At 40.5% G+C, this 20,744-nt stretch overlaps 1 protein-coding gene across 1 annotated transcript in view; it reads left to right on the top strand.

Annotated features, from left to right (window-relative positions):
• The window catches only part of LOC126335476 (alsin), a 181,602-nt gene that overhangs the window by 103,214 nt on the left and 57,644 nt on the right, over positions 1-20,744 (top strand). Inside the window, exons 6-7 of the mRNA XM_049998794.1 lie at positions 2,134-2,300; positions 17,679-17,788. Of these exons, the coding sequence (XP_049854751.1) occupies positions 2,134-2,300; positions 17,679-17,788 (277 nt within the window). The remainder of the gene's footprint in view (positions 1-2,133; positions 2,301-17,678; positions 17,789-20,744) is intronic.

Genomic DNA, 20,744 nt, shown 5'->3' on the forward strand with positions numbered 1-20,744 from the left:
GATACTTTTATTGCTCTGTTCTTCCTTACATTTAACTCCCATATCATTACTACTCTAGCTGTGACAGCCAGGTCTACATCACAAATTATTTACGCTCACATTCCAGAGGAGCATAATTCTAAACCCTGTCAAGTCATCCATATGTAGGTTTGCTGTGGTTTACTTAAAACACAACATTAATGAAATGCTGATAGGTTTCATTTGCAAAGAACTTACTCAATTTCCTATCCCACCCTTGCCCAACCTAAACCAGTGCTCCATCTCTAATGGCCTTGTCACCAGCAGCCTGTTTAACTTGAGTCTTCTTTTTCTTAGCTGTCATCTGTACTGTCAGCAGATGAAACCATCCATGTCTGCTGAGGTCTGGATTTTCTTTTATCCTGTGACTGTTTATTCAGTGTAAGTACATAAAACCGCAACTGGTCACTTTTTCAAATAGTTATTTATTCAGTCCATGAATAGGTTTTTGAACCTTTTCAGGCTTGTCTTCAGATGGTTTTCGATAAGTTACATAGCTATTTTTAGCATAATGCTGGGTGGTGGATGCATTATGTCTGAAATAGGTATTAACTTATTGAAAACCATCTGAAGGTGGCCTGAACAGTTCTAAAACCAGTTCATGGAATAAATAAATAACTATTTCAAAAAAGTAGCTGGTTGCAGCTTTATGTATTTATATGACTTTTCTCTATATAGCCCAATCTCCAATGCATGCCTCTTACAGAATACACTAGTAAAAATGTTACTATATTATATTTTTAGAAAAACAAAGTTTAGTTTAGTACGCAGTATTTAATAACTATTAAATGCATGACCAACAAACTTGTTACCAATATAACCAGATATTGGTTTTGACTTGCTACAAAGATATGTGCCCTGTAGCTAACAATGTGTTGAAACTGTGTTTTTATTACAAGATTTGCCCTTTAGGTCAGTCTTATCATAAACTTGTTGCTAAATTACTACTAATACATTGGAAAAAAAAACAATATGTATTGGTTGACCGTACAACCAGTGCACAATACATGTTCAGGCTCTTCCCATATCTGTTTTTGTTGAGTTCAAATCAAACCTTTCTCCTAGCTAGTGAAGTCGATTTCCCTTGTTTTACATATGGAACCAATTCATTTGGTACTGAAAATAGAATATTTCTGCTAGTGCCCACATTATGATAATTAAATTATTGCCTGAAATTCCGTGACATATCATGTAATACAGATTGTTGTGTTTGGATCTCAGTCAGGAAATATGCATTACAGCCATCAAATATAATTGTCTGCCTAATGTAAGTGACATCCATAAAATGTCTGCCACATCCAGAAATGTTTTCCAACTGCCATACTGTGTTCAGTGTGAAGTATGATTATGTAATGTACTTTATTGAAACTGACACTTTCTTTTTTATTGGGAACACTGCTATATAGTACCTGGAGTGAGCTGCAATGCCAAAGTGTAGCATCAATTTAAAAACTAAAGCTATTGATATTAAAAACCTGGACTTTCCATTGTTTGATTTTAGCTGTTCATACTATCTTTCCCAGCCATTGCTATGCTGAATATGAAGTACTACAATTGATATGTAAAGAAAAACGTGGATAAATTACTCTGAACACAAAATCATGGCTCTTTGCATGATGTAATAAATTACATTAAATTAAACAATGGAAATTTCACGATGGAATAATGACAATATTATGAAAATGAAGACTGCTACTCCTCCTCCCCATCCCAGCCTCCACCTAACCCCCCACCGCCCAGATTGCTTCTCCCACATGCGCAGTTGCTCACAGTCTGAACTCAGTGGCCAGACACAGTGGTCGTGCACGAATGAGGCGTTTTTGAGTGAATAAGAGGGAGTGTTGTCTACTTCAGAAGAAGGCCTCTTGGCCAAAAGCTTACTTGCTGAGCAGTCTTTTTGTTGTGCCCATCCATGAATCAACATCTCCACTATTTGGTGAGTAGCAATCCATCCTTTCCATAATATTGACAAACTTCAGAATTAGTTTAAACAAACAACACTATTGATTTAGCTCAGTGTACAAGTTTGTTGCATATGCTTACCCTTCAATTTGTCTGCTTTCCTGTTCCACAGACAAATCAGATTGAAATAGCATACTTTCATTGGTTGTTAAGGTACGCATGTGGTGACTTGTATGAAGGCTGTTTCAAGGATGGTGTTCCAAGTGGTCATGGTGTTCATAAGCAGGGACATTTCATGGCATCAGTAGCATCTGTTTACATTGGAGAATGGGTCTCAGGCGTGAAGCAAGGATATGGAGTCATGGATGACATTGTAACAGGTTAGCTTTATATTTTTTATTTACTGCAAAATACATTTCTCAATATTGAGAATGTTCATATGTCTCATTCTTATGAAAAGTTATTGGATGCTTGTCATTGTCATTAGATTTAGAGGTAACAATGTGTATTATGAAAAGCTCTAAATTAGCAGTACTTCCAAGATGGAGATAAGCAAAAATTGAGGACAGGAAATCATTCACTTTCAGATGATTGATGGGTGGCATGTAGGTGCACCCTGCATGTGCGCACACATTTTACTTACAGCTTATGAGGTGATTTCCAAACTGATGCATATCTGCAGTGACTGTCTGTGGGTGGTATGCAAGGCAGTGACAAGCCTGCCTAAAATTTTAAGCTATCAGGTAGCCTCTGTTGCTAAGTGGTCCATGTGTGTGACTTGACCAGGGGGCACTCAGCCTTTTGAGGCCAATTGAGAAACTGCTTTAATGAAAAGTAGTAATTCCATGCTCTGAGAAGCTGACAAAGGCCAGGAAAGCAATGTGCTGACCCAAGCACCTCAGTACCACATTCAAACGATGCCATAGAGTAAAGAATGATACAGCGGCCATTCCAAGCCACTTGGCACTCTGGGTCTTGGTCATGAATTACTTACAAGCTCCCTGTTGAAAAAGTCATTGAAGTGTCAAAAGAGCAATTGTTTCAACTTAGATTTTGTGACAAACCAATGAGATGGTTATGCAACTGTGTTCGCAAGCAACATTTTGTCTCTTGTGTAGACTCATAAATTTAAATTTCTTTGCATTCACTACAGCATATTGAGCAACACATCTTTCTTCTGTTCTTATGTTAAACTGTGACTGTGACAATGTCTTCCCACATTTACCATCCTTCTTAGAACTGTTTCCTTTATTAGGCAGAGTCAACCTAGTTTCTTGCCTCCACATGACACAATTGAGAGTATGGTTCAGCAATATTCAGGTTCATGTGCAGGAAACTCTACTGCGGCTGTTCATAAGGCCACCTGTTTTCACATCTGTAATCTTTTCTTAAGTATTGTTTGATCTTTTGCTCACAGTAAATGTTCACACTGCTGCAGACAGCTTTAGCAACCAAACAATTATTCAAGTTTGTGAATACAATCTGTGAGATAGGAAACATACTGTCAGACTTTTGTAAGAATATCTCCAGTGCAACTTCAAAGATAGCAAAGGCAAATAAATGTGAGGACTATTACACCTTCCTCTTGACAGCTCTTGCATCAAAGTTCTCGACCTGAACAATATGCAGAAGAATCGAAACTAGACTTCAGGATCTATTAGATGACAATCTGTTTACCTTCAAGAAACATAAAAGGCACTTACAAAAATCAAGACACTTTCGTAGGATTTGTCAAATTGAGAAAAGTATTCTATGTTATAAAGTGGTGGGAAATGTTTGGAATTCTCAGAAAAATCAGTGCATTCCATAGGGCAGTGATTCTCAACCTGTGGAGCATACTGCCTCTGTAGGGGAGGGGGGGGGGGGGGTGATAATGCTAAATGAGGGGTGCAAACTTTTTGAAGAGAAAAAAAAAAGAGTTCAAAAATTGAGTAGTTTATCAAAAGGAAAGCAAAGCAAAATGCATTCTGTGATAATAAAAAAAATAAAATTAACATTTACACTGATATAATGCTCATTTAAATAGGACTTGATCAGTACTGCACAGTGGATTTAATAATTAACTTTTCAATACTTAATTTTCCTGTGCATCCTGCACTTCCCTAGGGTAATTGAGCAACTTTTCATATGGTACCTGTAAGACAGATAGCAATAGAGGGCCATCCATTCTGGGTTTTTAAATGTAATGGATTTGTATTGCAAAATAGTAATAAATTTACTTATTATCAATAATCTATAAGGTTTGTAGCTTTAGCATCAAAGTACTCAAAGTACCTTATATAAGGGTGAGTCTGGAGGAAAGGTATGTGCTTTGAGGGATAATAGTGTTAGTGATTCTGAACAAAAACCTTCATATGGACGTATGCTCTATTACGAATGGTTTCCAAGGTAGAACACATTTAATATTACTCTTGTACATTTTTCTTGAATAACTCGAAAACCGCACCCTCCAGTGAAATCATGTTGCAGTACAAAATTAAACTATATTAAATTTCCTACAAAAAAGTTCCTATTCATTTTTTTTTCTCAAGGACTTGATAAGCCACAAGTGTTCCATATCAAACTGTTTGTCTCAACTTGATACGTCAATAAGCTACCTCAAATTTGCCTACAAAAATTAAGTAAGCTACAGCGTACGCATGTCGAGTAGGTTTTTCATCATTCTCATGCTCTCTTTGCACAAACCATAAGTTCTAGAGGAGAAAATGAATAGGACCTTTTTTGTAGGAAATTTAATATAGGTTAATTTTGTACTGCGGCACATTTTTGCTGGAGGTTGCAGTTTTCGAGTTATTCAAGAAAAACGTACAAAAGTGATACTAAATGTGTTCTGTCTCAGAAACCATTCAGAATCGAGCATACGTTCATATGAAGTTTTTTGTTCAGAATGACTAATACTATCACCCCTAAAAGCATATACCTTTTCTCCTGACTCACCCTGTATATTGCTTTCATATGATTGGGGGGTGGGGGGAGGGGGGAGGGGGGGAATGTTGAGAAATGCTGCTACAGGAAAAGACAGGCAACATACAACATGTACAACTGAGAGTAAAAGTGTGAAAGACCGATAAATATGTGGCCAGATTAGGAAGAGCACAAGGGAGAGATACAGCCTTTCTCCCCTATTATTCAATCTTCACATCAAAGAGACAGTGAAGGAAATGAAAGAAAGATTCTCTGATAGTGTTGCTGTCCTCTAGTGTCAGTAATAAGATTTGGGACACACTCGACACAAAAACTGGTTGCTGTGTAGTGGAAGAAATGAAGGAATTCTTTTATCTGTGAAACAAAATAACACATGACAAATGAAGCGAGATGGATATCTAGAGCAGACTGCCCAAGGAATGGGGAGCTCAGGGCAGCTGAAACCCAATTTCAGGTACCCAGGAGATAAAATTGTGAAATGGATGCTGCCCAGGGTTTGGTTGACATGGGCAGTGGTGCGTAGACAGCAACCAAATGTGAGCAGCATTGCGGCACATGGAGGTGGGCCCGGTGGTTCAGTGCTGCACCAGTGTGAGACGTGAAAGTAATGGCAGTCATGGAGGAGTTCCAGTAGCGGTGGTGCTGGTGTTGGTGCTGGAAGCAGTGGGAGCATGGGGTTTGACCAGCGTGATGTCAGGAATATGGCAGATGTGGTGTCAATGGGTGCTGATAGATCAGTGGACAGCGGCAGCTGGCTGTGAGAGTGGCGGGGAAGAGCTTGCGCAGAATGTGTGAAAAGTTAGGGTACGAGCTCAAGAGGTGCATGACAGCATGCAGAAATGTAGGATGTAGGCTAAGAAGCTACGAACAAGTTGCTAAATACTGTAACACAAACTTGCATTTCACAGGCATTGAATAACACAAAAACATTACCTATAAAAAAAAATCCGTGGATTGCATACCCATTGACAACTGATACAGAAGAACATAACAATCACATAACTATTGCACAATAACTCTTAAAGCTTAGTGCAAATTGCTTGAATATACAGAACTGAACCACTGATTAACACAATAAAATGATCCCAACAAATGAAGCATGCCATGTCCATGTAGGGGAATGGCAACACTGTCAAAGATAATGGAGAAGGCCAGGCACAGTTAGAGCTTGCGGCAAAATTTGCATGAAGGCACAACCCGAGGCCTGGGAGAACATATGACTAGATCGGTGTCGTAAGCAGAAATGGCTCGACCGGCCACCAGAATGACTGCAGAGGTGTCGGTGTTTTCGTCGTCGTCATCACTGTCGAGAGGGTCAGCCATTATAGGGTCAACGACGACAACACTGATGAGAGCTGATGTCTGCATCAGTAGTGTGGTCAGCTACAGGGCCAGTGATGATTGGACTGATGAGGGTGCTCACCATATCGGCAACAGGAGTGGTGAGGACAGGAGTGCTGGCCGTGATATGGGACAGGAGTGCTGGCCGTGATATGGGACAGGAGTGCTGGCCGTGATATGGGACAGGAGTGCTGGCCGTGATATGGGACAGGAGTGCTGGCCGTGATATGGGACAGGAGTGCTGGCCGTGATATGGGACAGGAGTGCTGGCCGTGATATGGGACAGGAGTGCTGGCCGTGATATGGGACAGGAGTGCTGGCCGTGATATGGGACAGGAGTGCTGGCCGTGATATGGGACAGGAGTGCTGGCCGTGATATGGGACAGGAGTGCTGGCCGTGATATGGGACAGGAGTGCTGGCCGTGATATGGGACAGGAGTGCTGGCCGTGATATGGGACAGGAGTGCTGGCCGTGATATGGGACAGGAGTGCTGGCCGTGATATGGGACAGGAGTGCTGGCCGTGATATGGGACAGGAGTGCTGGCCGTGATATAGCCACTGATGATAAGATGGACAAAAAGACTGATGATGTCAGTTACGGAGTTCGTGATGACAGGAGGGCTGGCGGCAGCTGGACTGATAAGACAATTGGTGTCGTGACAGGACGACTGGTGCCTACAGGTTCAAAATGTTCAAATGTGGCCGGCCTGTGTGGCCGTACGGTTCTAGGCGCTTCAGTCTGGAACCGCGTGATCGCTACGGTCGCAGGTTCGAATCCTGCCTCGAGCATGGATGTGTATGATGTCCTTAGCTTAGTTAGGTTTAAGTAGTTCTAAGTTCCAGGGGACTGATGACCACAGATGTTAAGGCCCATAGTGCTCAGAGCCATTTGAACCATTTATTTGTTCAAATGTGTGTGAATTCCCAAGGGACCAAACTGCTTAGGCCATCGGTCCCTAGACTTACACACTACTTAAACTAACTTACGGTAAGAACAACACACAAACACACACACCCCGGCTGGGTGGCCGAGCGGTTCTAGGCGCTACAGTCTGGAACCGCGCGACCGCTACGGTCGAAGGTTCGAATCCTGCCTCGGGCATGGATGTGTGTCATGTCCTTAGGTTAGTTAGGTTTAAGTAGTTCTAAGTTCTAGGCGACTGATGACCTCCCATAATGCTCAGAGCCATTTGATTTTGAACAAACACACACCCATGCCCGAGGGAGGACTCAAACCTCCGGTAGGATGCGCCATGCAGTCCGTGACATGATGCCTCAAACAACGCGACCACTCCACACAGCTGACTACAGGACTAATATCAACAGGAGGGATGCCCATGACAGGGCCAGCATCAACAGGAGCGACATTGAGAGGGTCGGCAACTGATGACGGTACATGCAAGGGTTGGGCTGAGAAAAGGGGGACTTCACATGTAGAACTCTGTAAGCAAGAAACTGACTGCTGCATAGCATGACAGCGTTGCAAACAACCAATCTGAAGGTGGCCCAGCTTGCCACACACAAAATTCGTGGAAGCCCAGTCTGTACACTGTTCGTGAGCATGTTCACTCGAACACTGTGGGAAAGACCATCTTCCAGTAACCACAAAATCTATACACACTAAGGATGGTTAAAAACAATTGTCACTACAAAAATATCCATCTAATCATTCCTCCAATAAGTCGTAGTCTGTGTCCTGCAGATGAAAGACTTGGTAAAACTAACTACACAAACAGAATAGTTATGTACTTAACTCTTGGAATAAAGTGAGCACTATGCTGTGTAGCTTCTATTCTATATGCCAGAAGGTGCATCTTCAACTGTTGCTTGACAATGTGTAGCCCAGTCCTTTCTGTGACAAACTCCCGAAAAGTTGGCACAAATGCTGGATAGACTTGCCAGACGTGGCTTTTGAAGCCAAAAAGTGAGTGAGTTGTGTTATGCCTTGTAGCTGTGTTTTTTATTTACTGCCCGTGTAATTTAATGGTTTGAGTCAAGGACAGCACCGGTGATGGGACAGCTGTGATAATTTAATAGGATACTCAAACTGTAAACAAAAATGTACTGCCAGTCTTGGAACTTGAACTGAGAGGTAAGTTTGAAAAAGCCACTAAATCACCACTGAAAATAATACAGACCTTTGTCATCAGTTAAGAGAATTACTTTTGCAGCAACACATAAATGGGACTGCCAGAAAATAGAAGTACCAAGAAACATGTGTCTGGAACTTGCATTGACTGAAACATAGCCACAATTTGCAGAATGAACTTCAAACAAACACTTGCCTGAACTGACAACCAAAACCATTGCTTACAAACTGTGACAACATAATATGCATGAATAAGCTGCCCTGGCAAATCAGACTAACATGCAAGCAAAAATCCATTTGCTTGAAAACAACTCGAACAAGTGGGAAAGAACAGAATGCTGCTACAGCAAACAAATTAACACACAGCAAGAAACACAAAAACACTTTGTCACAGCTGTGTACAACAATTTCAAAGAGTCTGCAGGGAAGAGTACTTCAAAATGCACTTTAACTCACACAAGAAACAGCAGTATAGAAATGGTGCAGTATAGGGTGGAGCGTCCTGACGGGTCTCAGCGATTTCCAATTGATGAGTTGCATTTGTAGCTGGTGCCTGACCCACAACTGAATGAGCAATTGACTCATTGGTGGAGGCCATGCTTGGCTTTAAATAAATAAACCCGTGACATCCGGACGATACTTGCTTTCCCAGTACCAGTGCTGCCGGTTTCTTGGTGTGTGCACTGCTCAGAAACATGGCTGGTGCTCACCGTACAACTGATATACGACAATAATAATAATTTTGGGTCGTTTTGGAATAATAATAATAATAATAATAATGGTTTGTGATGAGGGCCTCACGTCGAGTAGACCGCTCCCCTGGTGCAAGTCTTTCGATTTGACACCACTTCGGAACCTTGTGTGTCAATGGGGATGAAATGATGATGATTAGGACAACACAACACCCAGTCCCTGAGCGGAGAAAATCTCCGACCTAGCTGGGGATCGAGCTCGGGCCCTTAGGATTGACAGTCCATCGTGTTGACCACTCAGCTACGGGGGGTGGGCTTTTAAAGAATTAAACTCTTATGTCTGGAACAGCTTCATACATGTGATTACTTAAAAAATGACTTGTTGTTGTTGTTATCATCATCTTCTTCTTCTTCAGTCCAGAGACTGGTTTGGTGCAGCTCTCCTTGCTACCCTATCCTGTGCAAGTCTCTTCACCTCCGAATAACTAATGCAACCTACATCCTTCTGAATCTGCTTATCATATTCATTTCTTGGTCTCCCTCTATGATTTTTACCCTACACACTTCCCACCAGTACTAAATTGGTGATTCCTTGATGCCTCAGAACATGTCCTTTTAGTCATGTTGTGCCACAAATTCATCTTCTCCCCAATTCTATTCAGTACCTCCTAATTAGTTATGTGATCTAACCATCTGATCTTCAGCATTCGTCTGTAGAACCACATTTTGAAAGCTTCTAATCTCTTCTTGTCTAAACTATTTATCGTCCATGTTTTACTTCCATACATGGCTACACTCCATACAAATACTTTCAGAAAAGACTTCCTGACACTTAAATCTGTTCTTGATGTTAACAAATTTCTCTTCTTCAGAAGCACTTTCCTTGCCATTGCCAGTCTACATTTTATATCCTCTCTACTTCGACCATCATCAGATATTTTGCTCCCCAAATTGTAAACTCATTTCCTACTTTAAGTGCCTCATTTCCTAATCTAATTCCCTCAGCATCACCTGATTTAATTGGACTACATTTAATTATCTTCATTTTTTTTGTTGCTCAATATACAGATTGAATAACATTTGGGATATGACACAGCACTGTCTCACTCCCTTCTCAACCACTGCTTCCCTTTCATGCCCCTCGTCTCTTGTAACTGCCATCTGGTTCCTGTACAAATTGTAAATAGCCATTTGCTCCCTGTATTTTACACCAGCCACCTTTAGAATTTGAAAGGGTGTGTTCCAGTCAACATATTGAAAAGCTTTCTCTAAGTTTACAAATGCTAGAAATTTAGGTTTGTGTTTCCTTAATCAATCTTCTAAGATAAGCCATAGGGTCATTATTGCCTCATGTGTTCCAACATTTCTATGGAATCTAAACTGATCTTCCCTAAAGTTGGCTTCTACCAGTTTTACCATTCATTTGTAAAGAATATTCTTGAAGTCTGAATGTATTTCGCCTGTCTCATACTTCTTGCTCACCAGATGGTAGAGTTTTGTCATGCCTGGCTCTCCCAAGGCTAATTGTAGTTCTAATGGAATGTTGTCTACTCCTGGAGTCTCGTTTCATTTTTTCTCAATGCTCAGTCAAATTATTCATGTGGTATCATATCTCCCATTTCATTTTCATCTACACCCTCTTCCATTTCCATAATATTGCCGTCAAGTACTTCGCCCTTGTATAGACCCTCTGTATACCCCTTCCACCTATCTGCCTTCCCTTCTTCCCTTAGGACTGGTTTTCCAACTGCACTCTTGATATTCATACAAGTGGTTCTCTTTTCTCCAAAGGTCTCTTTAATTTTCATGTAGGCAATATCTATCTTATCCCTAGTGACATATGATTCTAAATCCTTACATCTGTCCTCCAGCCATCCCTGCTTAGCCATTTTGCAGTTCCTGTCGATCACATTTTTTATACATTTGTGTAACTTTTCGCCTGTGTCATTTGCTGCATTTTTATATTTTCTCTTTTCGTCAGTCAAATTCAACATCTCTTCTGTTATCTAAGGATTTCTACTAGCCCTCTTCTTTTCACCTACTTGATTCTCTGCTGCCTTCACTATTTCATCTCTCGAAACTACTCATTATTCTTCTACAGTATTTCTTTCCCCTGTTCTTTTCAACTGTTTCCTAATGTTCTCTCTGAAACGCTCTGCAACCTGTGGTTCTTTCAGTTTATCTAGGTCCCACCTCCTTAAATTCTTACCTTTTCACAGTGTCTTCAGTTATAATCTACAGTTCACAACCAATAAATTGTGGTCAGAGTCCACATCTGCCCCTGGAAATGTTTTATAATTTAAGACCTGGTTCTTAAATCTCTGTCTTACCATTATGTAATCTGTCTGAAACCTTCCAATGTCGCCAGGATTTTTCCATGTGTACAACCTTCTTTCATGATTCTTAAACCAAGTTAGGTATGATTAAGTTACATTCTGTGCAAAATGCTACCAGGCGGCTTCCTCTTTCATTCCTTATCCCCAGTCCGTATTCGCCTAGTACTTTTCCTTCTCTTCCTTTTCCTACTGTTGAATTCCAGTTCCCCATGATTATTAATTTTTCATTTCCCTTAACCATCTGAATAATTTATTTTATTGCATCATACATTTCTTCAATCTCTTCATCATTTGCAGAGCTAGTTGGCATATAAACTTGTACTAATGTGGTAGGCCTAGGCTTTGTATCCATCTTGGCTACAGTAATGCTTTCACTATGCTGTTCATAGTAGCTTATCTGCAATCCTGTTTCTTTTTTTATTCGTTATTAAACCTACTTTTGCATTACTGTTATTTGACTTTGTATAACACTTTATTCACGTGACCAGACTTGCTCCTTCTGGCACCGAACTTCACTAATTCCCACTATATCTATCTTCAACCTATCCATTTCCCTTTTTAAATTTTCTAACATACCTGCCCAATTAAGGGATCTGACATTCCACTCTGTGATCCATAGAATTCCAGTTTTGTTTCTCCTGATAACAATGTCCTCATGAGTAGTCCCCACCCGGAGACCTGAATGGGGGACTATTTTACGTCCGGAATATTTTACCCAAGAGAATGCCATCCTCACTTAACCATACAGTAAAGCTGCATGCCGTCGGAAAAAATTATGGCTGTAGTTTCCCCTTGCTTTCAGCTGTTCACAGTACTACCACAGCAAGGCCATTTTGGTTGATCGTACAAGGCCAGATCAGTCAATCATCCAGACTATTACCCCTGTAACTACTGAAAAGGCTGTTGCCCCTCTTCAGGAACCACACGTTTGTTTGGCCTCTCAGCTATGCATCTACGGTACAGCTATCTGTATCACTGAGGCACGCAAGTCTTTCCACCAATGGCAAGGTCCATGGTTCATGAGTTATTGTGTTAAATATTTCGCATTAATCATGTAAAATATGGTTAAAGGTGTAGAAACCTAATGATGTTAGTATTCTTAGTTTCAGATTATTCACCCATAAAAAAAGTAAAAGCAAAACTGATAAGCCTAAACTGTGTGCTATACAATCTGTAATTTTATATGTATCTTCAGTGAGGTAAGTGGATACCATCTGCAATATGTGTTCCGAATGGAGTCAGTAATAAAGAAACAATAAATTAAAATGTCATCCCTGAAGCAGTTGGTTTACTACACGAACAGCAAAAATGTAGTAGATGATAAACTTTCTTTCCATTAATTATTTTGTGGGAGTTGGGGGTTTGTAAGTGCTCTCATTCTCAAATACTTGACGAATATAGTCTGAGTAAATTGCACACAGTGAGTTGCACTGCCTGAAGATATATATGCAACTTTTAATTTGAATACCTTTCTTAATACATTCACACTTTCACATGAGGTTCTACTTTTTAGTAAGTTGATTATGACATCATTGTAAATGTTTAAAAGTCAGTCAGTAATTATGTGAAATACTGAAAATCATATTTTTGTTACCCCAAGTAGGCACAGGATAGAATATCCACATCTAAGACAGGTGACCGTTTCAGCCTTGTAATAATATATAATATATAATGCACAAAAATGTAAATAATTTTTGCCATAATGATAAACAATAGCAGAGAAACACACACACACACACACACACACACACACACACACACACACACACAGTGTGTGCACATCTTCATGTCCATAATTTCACTCTCACAGTTATTTTTACTCCTCACTACACTCACTTCAACAACTTTCTGGGTGCCCAACAGCCTGAAACAATAAAAACAGCAGCAGCAGAAACATTGTTTGTGGGAAGACAAAGTAAAACACAACATACACAGTCTGGAACAGTGACAGACCTTTGTGGCCATGAGTAATTTGTGTATTCCCTTGAATAATTTGTGTATTCCCTCAATGCTATAGAAACTATTAAATATTAGCATCTTTTCCAGCTCTTTCTTAAATGTATGTAACTTTTTTATGTTCCTTATTTCTGCAGACTATGCCCTGGATGTTATTTTAGGTTTATATACAACCTAGCGAGGTGGCGCAATGTTAAGCACACTGGACTCACGTTCAGGAGGATATTGGTGCATTGATGTACCTGGCTGTCGAGATATGTATTTTTTGTTGTTCCCTTAAATTACTCAAGGCAAAGGCCTGTATGGTTCCTTTGAAAGAGCACAGTGATTTCCATCCCCATCCTTGAAATATTCTGAGCTTGTACTCCATCTTTAATGACCTCTGTGTCAATCGGACATTAAGCTCTAATCTTACTTTTTTCCTGGTATAAGGCCTTTCTACAATTTTGTCTGAAAATAATTCCTGCTTCTCACTTCTCGGTTATAAATTTATCTGTGTAATGTTGAAAACACTCAATTGATTGATGGTCTGGGACCCTTATCAATGTGAATTAATAAAAGATATACAGATCTGACAGTGAGAGGCACGTTTTCTCACTGGATCATTTAGTAAGTGCAAGAATGTTACAGAGATCCTCAATAAATTCCAGTGGCAGATTCTACAAGAGAGGTACTGTGCATCATAGTGAAGTTTACTATTGAAATTCCGTTGTATGTTCCAAGAAGAGCTGGGCAACGTATTATTTCCTTCTACAGACATCTCACGACATGATCACAAATAGAAAATTCAATTAGAGCTCGTATGGATGCTCATCAAACCACACATGATTCACAAACAGAGCAAGACAGGTGACAAGAGGGTAATGATACCTGAAATACCTTCCACCACACACTATAAGATAAGGTTACTTATGGAGAATATGTGTAGATGTAGACGTATGTGATTTAAGGGCATGCGCATGCATATATATGAAATGCTGGAAGTGTCTTAAATTCTTTAAAAGTATTCTTGCACGTTAATATATTGGTAATGCTTTTCATTATCCTTATGCTGATTTTTTAAATGTAAAATGATGTTGTTGTTGTTGTTGTTGTTGTTGTTGTGGTCTTCAGTCCTGAGACTGGTTTGATTCAGCTCTCCATGCTACTCTATCCTGTGCAAGCTTCTGCATCTCCCAGTACCTACTGCAGCCTACATCCTTCTGAATCTGCTTAGTGTATTCGTCTCTTGGTCTCCCTCTACGATTTTTATCCTCCTCGCTGCCCTGCAGTTCTAAATTGGTGATCCCTTGATGTCTCAGAATATGTCCTACCAACCGATCCCTTCTTCTAGTCAAGTTGTGCTACAAACTCCTCTATTCTATTCAATACCTCTTCAGCATTCTTCTGTAACACCACATTTAAAAAGCTTCTATTCTCTTCTTGTCTAAACTATTTATCGTCCATGTTTCACTTCCATACGTGGCTACACTCCATACATATTTTATAAACTTAACATTTCCCCAGAATGTTGCATGATACCATAATGGGCAGTGCACATTTGCACAGTAAACACACAGTGCTGATTCAGTGCTATAGTAGTCCTTGAACATTCTTAAGACATAATAATATTTCTTCAGCATTTTGTTCAATAGCTCAACATGCTTGTCCAATCTTAAATGATCATCTAACCATGCTCCTAGAACATTTGTGTAAGGTGTTTGTTTACTCCCATAGTCTGCTAATTCTAGAATTATATTGCTTTTTGGCTCTTGTTCTTGTGTATCAAAAGCTGATACGTAACCATTTTCTTCTCATTAATCACAATGAAATTGTCTCTGAACCATCTCTCTGCTTCCTGCAGAGCCACAGAGACTTTATGCTGTAAATCAGCTGTATTATGCCCTTTAATAAAAACACTACTATAATCTGCGAACAACACTGCTTCTGCTGCTGCTGACAAGTGCTAGGGTAAATCATTTATCAAAATCAAGGGTAAAAGTGTGCCCAATGCAGAGCCTGCAGTAATGAATATGTCTGGAGGGCCCATCCTTACACCTTGCTATTGCAAACAGATGTTACACCATGACAGTCACAAATTTGAATACAGCAAACAGACATGTCAATAACTGGATGGACATTTCATAATTTTGTGAAGAGAAAATATAGAGCACCACAAGGGAGATTTGCATACTGAACTCCCCCTTCACAGACACAATGGCTTTACAAATATGTTTGATGTTGCACATTTTGAGCTTTGGCCATTCACTGTTTCTATTTTGCTTCCTCTTCCCCAGTTTAGTACACCTTCCTGTTTTCATGCTTGATTTGTGTCCAGTTTTTGAGGGGCAATGACTGGCCCAGCTGACCAATAAATCTGAGGGGGTGGGGTGCTTTGGGAAGTTACCCTCATAGATATTGCTGATGCATGACTGATCATTATGTAAATACAACAAAGTGCACAGTAGTGTTGCAAGCTAAAATGCCATCATATCCAAGCCACCACCTATATTGTATGGTCTACCCTGTCCACAATGATCCCAGCCTGCCCACTGTTACTACTTTGTGCGTCTTTGTCAATTCATTTTCTTTATTTAGAGCCCCTGGGACCTAGGGCTTAGGTCTTCTGCCATCATTTACATCCAGTATCAGATTTGAAGATACTGGTGACTTGGAACTCTGTACCTAGTGTTTCCTGGAACTGTGGCCTACACCTCATTGATGGTTACTACCAGTAGTTCTTCCTCCTCCTCCTCCTCCTCCTCACTAGCTGTCTCTAACTTCAGTTTCCTAATTACAGCTGAAATTTGCATGTTTTCTATCTAATTCTACACTGGCAGCTTGTGAAAGCTCAGGGTGCATTCTCTTTTTCCTGAATTGATTCCAACCTCCTGCCCCTCCTAATACTACATAGTTCACTTCTCATATCTTTCAGCTATGTGTGAAGGCCAAAGATTGATCTTCCTTGTTCCTCTATCAATATGTTCGCTCTCTGTGTGATGCAGTGCCAGAACAGAATCCCTCTGATTCCTTACTGATCTCCTCACACCATTCGTAGCAGTGAAACCACTAACTGCACTATTTACAAGAAATCTCATTGCTTACTATTCTACAACAGCTCCCACATTTTCACTCATGGTCAGTTATTTGCTAAAAATTACTGTGCAATGATACCAATGTCAAATTGGATAATTTATGTAAACAAATTGGGAAGAAGATTTTTTTTTTAATGTAAGTTCAAGAAATTTTTGTAAACGAGTGGAAAACAATGTAATACTGTCCAGCACTTTTGTCTTCTGTTAGTTTATATCAATAATTATGGCAGGAAGAATTGATTGCTACTAGATTTTTAGAGTGTTTGCGATTGTGAATTGGGTTAATGCCAATTATTTGCAGTAAAACTTTGTCCTAGAACTCCATCTTCATAGTTTCAGTTTAGATGAAATATTTATTGTATTTTACTCGTAGGAACAGTTTGGTTTTACTATATGTACAAGAACTACAGCAGGATTAGCAGTCAGTCAAGCACTTATCACTATAAAAATAACTGATTTCAGTGCAAGAAATAATCTTGCATGCCACACGGTGAACACCTGGATTTGTAATGCGTCGGTGTGTTTTTTGTGCGTAACAAGCTCCCAAGGGACTTGAGGTAAGAATGCGTACACAAATACATGACCACTACAAAGAAACCTAATGTGAGTTAATCATACGTGGCACCTTCCCATTCCATGACAATTTTCGTTGAAATGGGTATACTGTAAGGAAAGAAGAAATTTTGCATATGCATCAGAGCACTTTGTATTTATTCATCTTGATGTCACATTTTGTTCACTACCTGTTATTTTGGGTGGCAAAATGATTACATTTATGCAGATTTCCTATATGTTGTAAGTCGGTTAATTTTATCAAAGTCATTTATGTGCAGAATTCCAATTGCACCATGTTCATAAATCTCTCTCTCTCTCTCTCTCTCTCTCTCTCTCTCTCTCTCTCTCTCTCTCATTTAATGTGTAAGCACTTGAATTTGTCTTTTTATTACAATTTTATTTACATGGATTGGAAAGTTAATCTTTCATTAACTTCACTTTCTGTCTGTAGTCTGCTGTACCCTTCAGAATCTATCACATTTTTGCTCTTAATACATAAATATTAACCCTTTAACTGCTCTGGCCGTGTTAACGTGCACGCCTTTGTACCTGTCCCTGTGTGCTCTGAACATGTTTACACGTGCCACCAGTCCTTCTACCTGTTACACGTTCAGAGTACCAGGTAAAAGGACAGGTGGTGCGCGTAATCACGTTCAGAGGACACAGGGACAGGTACATAGGTGTGCGCGTTAATACGTCCAGAGCAGTTAAAGGGTTAAGTATATGCTTTTCCAGATTATAGGTAAAAAAAGTCATTCATTATTGTGATCTTTCTGAATTCCATTCTAGGTGAAAAATATCTGGGAACTTGGAACAATAATATGAAACACGGGTGTGGATTGATTGTTACCTTAGATGGTATTTATTATGAAGGTCTTTTCATGCAGGATGTGTTAGTGGTAAGTAGACAATTTCATTACGTTTGTATGATAAAAGTTTTCCTCCTGTGACTATGTTGAGACATTAGGCAACAGAAAATCTTCAGATTTTCTGTACCAATAATTTTATGGTTTCAATAGAATCTTTATTATCTAATCTATGATTAGATCACCGTGGGACTGTGCAACTTAGATGCTGTCCTCTAACAATTATCCATTGCGGTGTGCCTTTTTTTTTTATATATATATTGAGATATTTTAATGAAACTCTTCTTTCAGTTAGTGATTGTGCAAAATGTTGTAAATTATATAAAACTCCATATAAGTCAATTATTGTAATGAGAATGCACATTCCAATGGTGACGAGCAAACTTCTTTTCATGGACGCACTGAGGCATGCAAGTAAGTTGATAAGTCTAGAAAATAGAACCATTAACAGTTAAATGTACCATCATCAAAGAAATAAAAGTGGGACTGCATCAGGCCAGTGAGTATGTTGAGTTACATCTTTGTTCAATGATGCAGTTGAGGACAGTTCGTGAATAGAAAAATATAAGGTACAGAAAATGATCAGTGAATTAATCTCATTCCGGGGGGCTCACCACTCTTTGTTGAGTACATGCTTGGCTACCATGGAGCTCCAGCCTCTGCAGCATCTTTTCCCTTCCGATCTGCATGTCTACCCTCTTGCTATTCTTTTCACCCTCCCTTGGGAACATGTTTGGGATGTTTTTGGGAATGTGTTCTGCATTTTCAGTAGCCTGACATCAGAACAGTCTGTCCACTGTTTCTTCATTTTTTTTTCTTCATTCCCCTTCACCTATCCTTCCTCCACTTGGGCATTTGGTGTTTCTCTTTTTCTTCTTCTTCCTTCCTGTACACTCCTGAGGACCGGCACATGCATCTGATGTGCAACAGGTGACTCGGTAACACGTAATTCCCAACCCTGGGGCGACAGATACGCTTCGCATGTACCCCATGGTGCAGGCAAAGCCCGGTGAGGAGCGATTGCCTTAGCTATTACCTCCCAAAATTGTCAGTTGGCCCCTCTGTCAGGTGTTTGGAAGGTGTGATCTGAAGTGTGAACAATCACCTAAGGCATGTGCACCTGCATCTGAAGGGGTGCCCAGATGGAAGGAGCGTGCCATCGGAGACACTGGAAAGCATGGGGAATTTTCTCGCAGTAAGACAAACATCATCTTCACAGTGTGTGTCTACTAAACATAAATGGAAGGAGGCTAATGATTCAAAGACCCTGACAGTTTGCACCACGGTTCCTCGTGGTAGCATTTACTGAAGACAGTCTGTCCTTTACTATGGTAAATCCATGTATTATTCAGAAAGGCATTGCATTTGCTGGCCCTGTTAAATTCTAACCCCGTTTATGCAGTGGCACTTAGTTTTTGGAGACTACTTCTGATTCTCAAGCATGGCTATCCTGTTTGTGTTGAGGCCCATCTAATGCGGAATTCTTCGCACGGTGTTGTTTACACTAGGCTGCTCAATGGTCTGACCGAGGCAGAAATCCAAACATACCTCTTTGATCTGGGTGTTATTTGAATCTTTCAGATAGTGAAAAAGGTAGATGCATTCTTAGTGCCCACACACACTCTTTTTTCTCGCGTTTGATAGGGTAGTGCTTCCATCAAAGATCAAAGTAGGCCAAGATATTAGCACAGTATGACCATACACTCGGAACCCAATGGGCTGCTACCAGTGTCATTGTTACAACCACACTCGAATGTCCTGTCGACACCTGGCCAAATGTGTAACCTGTGGTAGGGATGATGACAATGGAGATTGCCCGCCTCCTTCTCCCTACTGTATCAATTGCAATGATAATGATGCAGCCTCCTCCTGAGATTGTCCCATGTATCTTGATGAGTGGACCATCCAGGAGATCCGGTTGAAGGAAAAAGTGCCTTACCCGGTCACTCACAAGTTGTTGGCTAGTTGGAAACCCTGTGTTTTACCATCTGGCACTTACAGTACTGTTCTTGCTACATCTTGTTCCATGAAGGACATTTCCATGCGAACATGTGACCACATATTCAGAACCATGATTGTAAAATCGCCCAGTGTCACATTCGCTTCCCTGTCTCCTTCTTCTCCAGCTGTGTAACAGGCAACCAAACTTTTGTGTCACAGTGCGAAATCACCTGCTACAGCCAGCAGGCCAGAAAAGACAGAAGGAATACTGCCACGATGACTTTTTATTCCCCTCAAGCCAACAAATATCAGAATCATCATATGCCCACTGCAAAAGCTCCAAGAAATCAAACAAAGGCAAATGGCCTTCCCCATCACTGACTCGGAGAACCTCTTCAACAGTGTCATCACGTGCTACCCTCACCCAACTGACCTCTGTGTCACCAGTGCGCAAAGCCAACCATTTTTCTGCCCTGGATTCTGCATACCGACAGAGGGAGAATGCCTACACCTCTGTAGATCTCATGGAGCAGGATCCTCCATCCTCTGCACCCTGTAGCAGAGAGTCTTCGTAGACTGGCACAGCAGCCACAAAAGTGATACCCCTTCATTTTTTCCCTCCTTTCCTTTCCCCATCATAACTCACTCCCGTGGAATGTTTACGGCCTTAGATCTAACAATTACGGCTGCTCTTGGAATTGCAGCATCCAGGAAACAAAATTGTGCCGTCATGATCACTTTGACCTTTTGCATTTCTTTCCAGTTCACTTTGACCTTCGTCCCAAGGACAGCATTGCATCTCATGGGAGAGTAATGCTGCTCATCCAGGATGACATTCAGGCAGGCCACAAGATGAGATGCAGGCCCGTGAGGTGACGCAGAGGGCCTCACGGCAACCTGAGTCACGGCGACAATCATCGCAAGTTGGATCGCAGTTTCAATACGCAGTTTTCTGAGGAACTTTGGCTCTGGCAGAGATGGCGACTACTTCTGCTATGTTAATAGATATAAATTCAGAATCAGATTCCAAATCTGAGTTTAAGGTCGG

This window comes from Schistocerca gregaria, chromosome 2, assembly GCF_023897955.1.
Source record: "Schistocerca gregaria isolate iqSchGreg1 chromosome 2, iqSchGreg1.2, whole genome shotgun sequence".
Classification (NCBI taxonomy): Eukaryota; Metazoa; Arthropoda; class Insecta; order Orthoptera; family Acrididae; genus Schistocerca; species Schistocerca gregaria.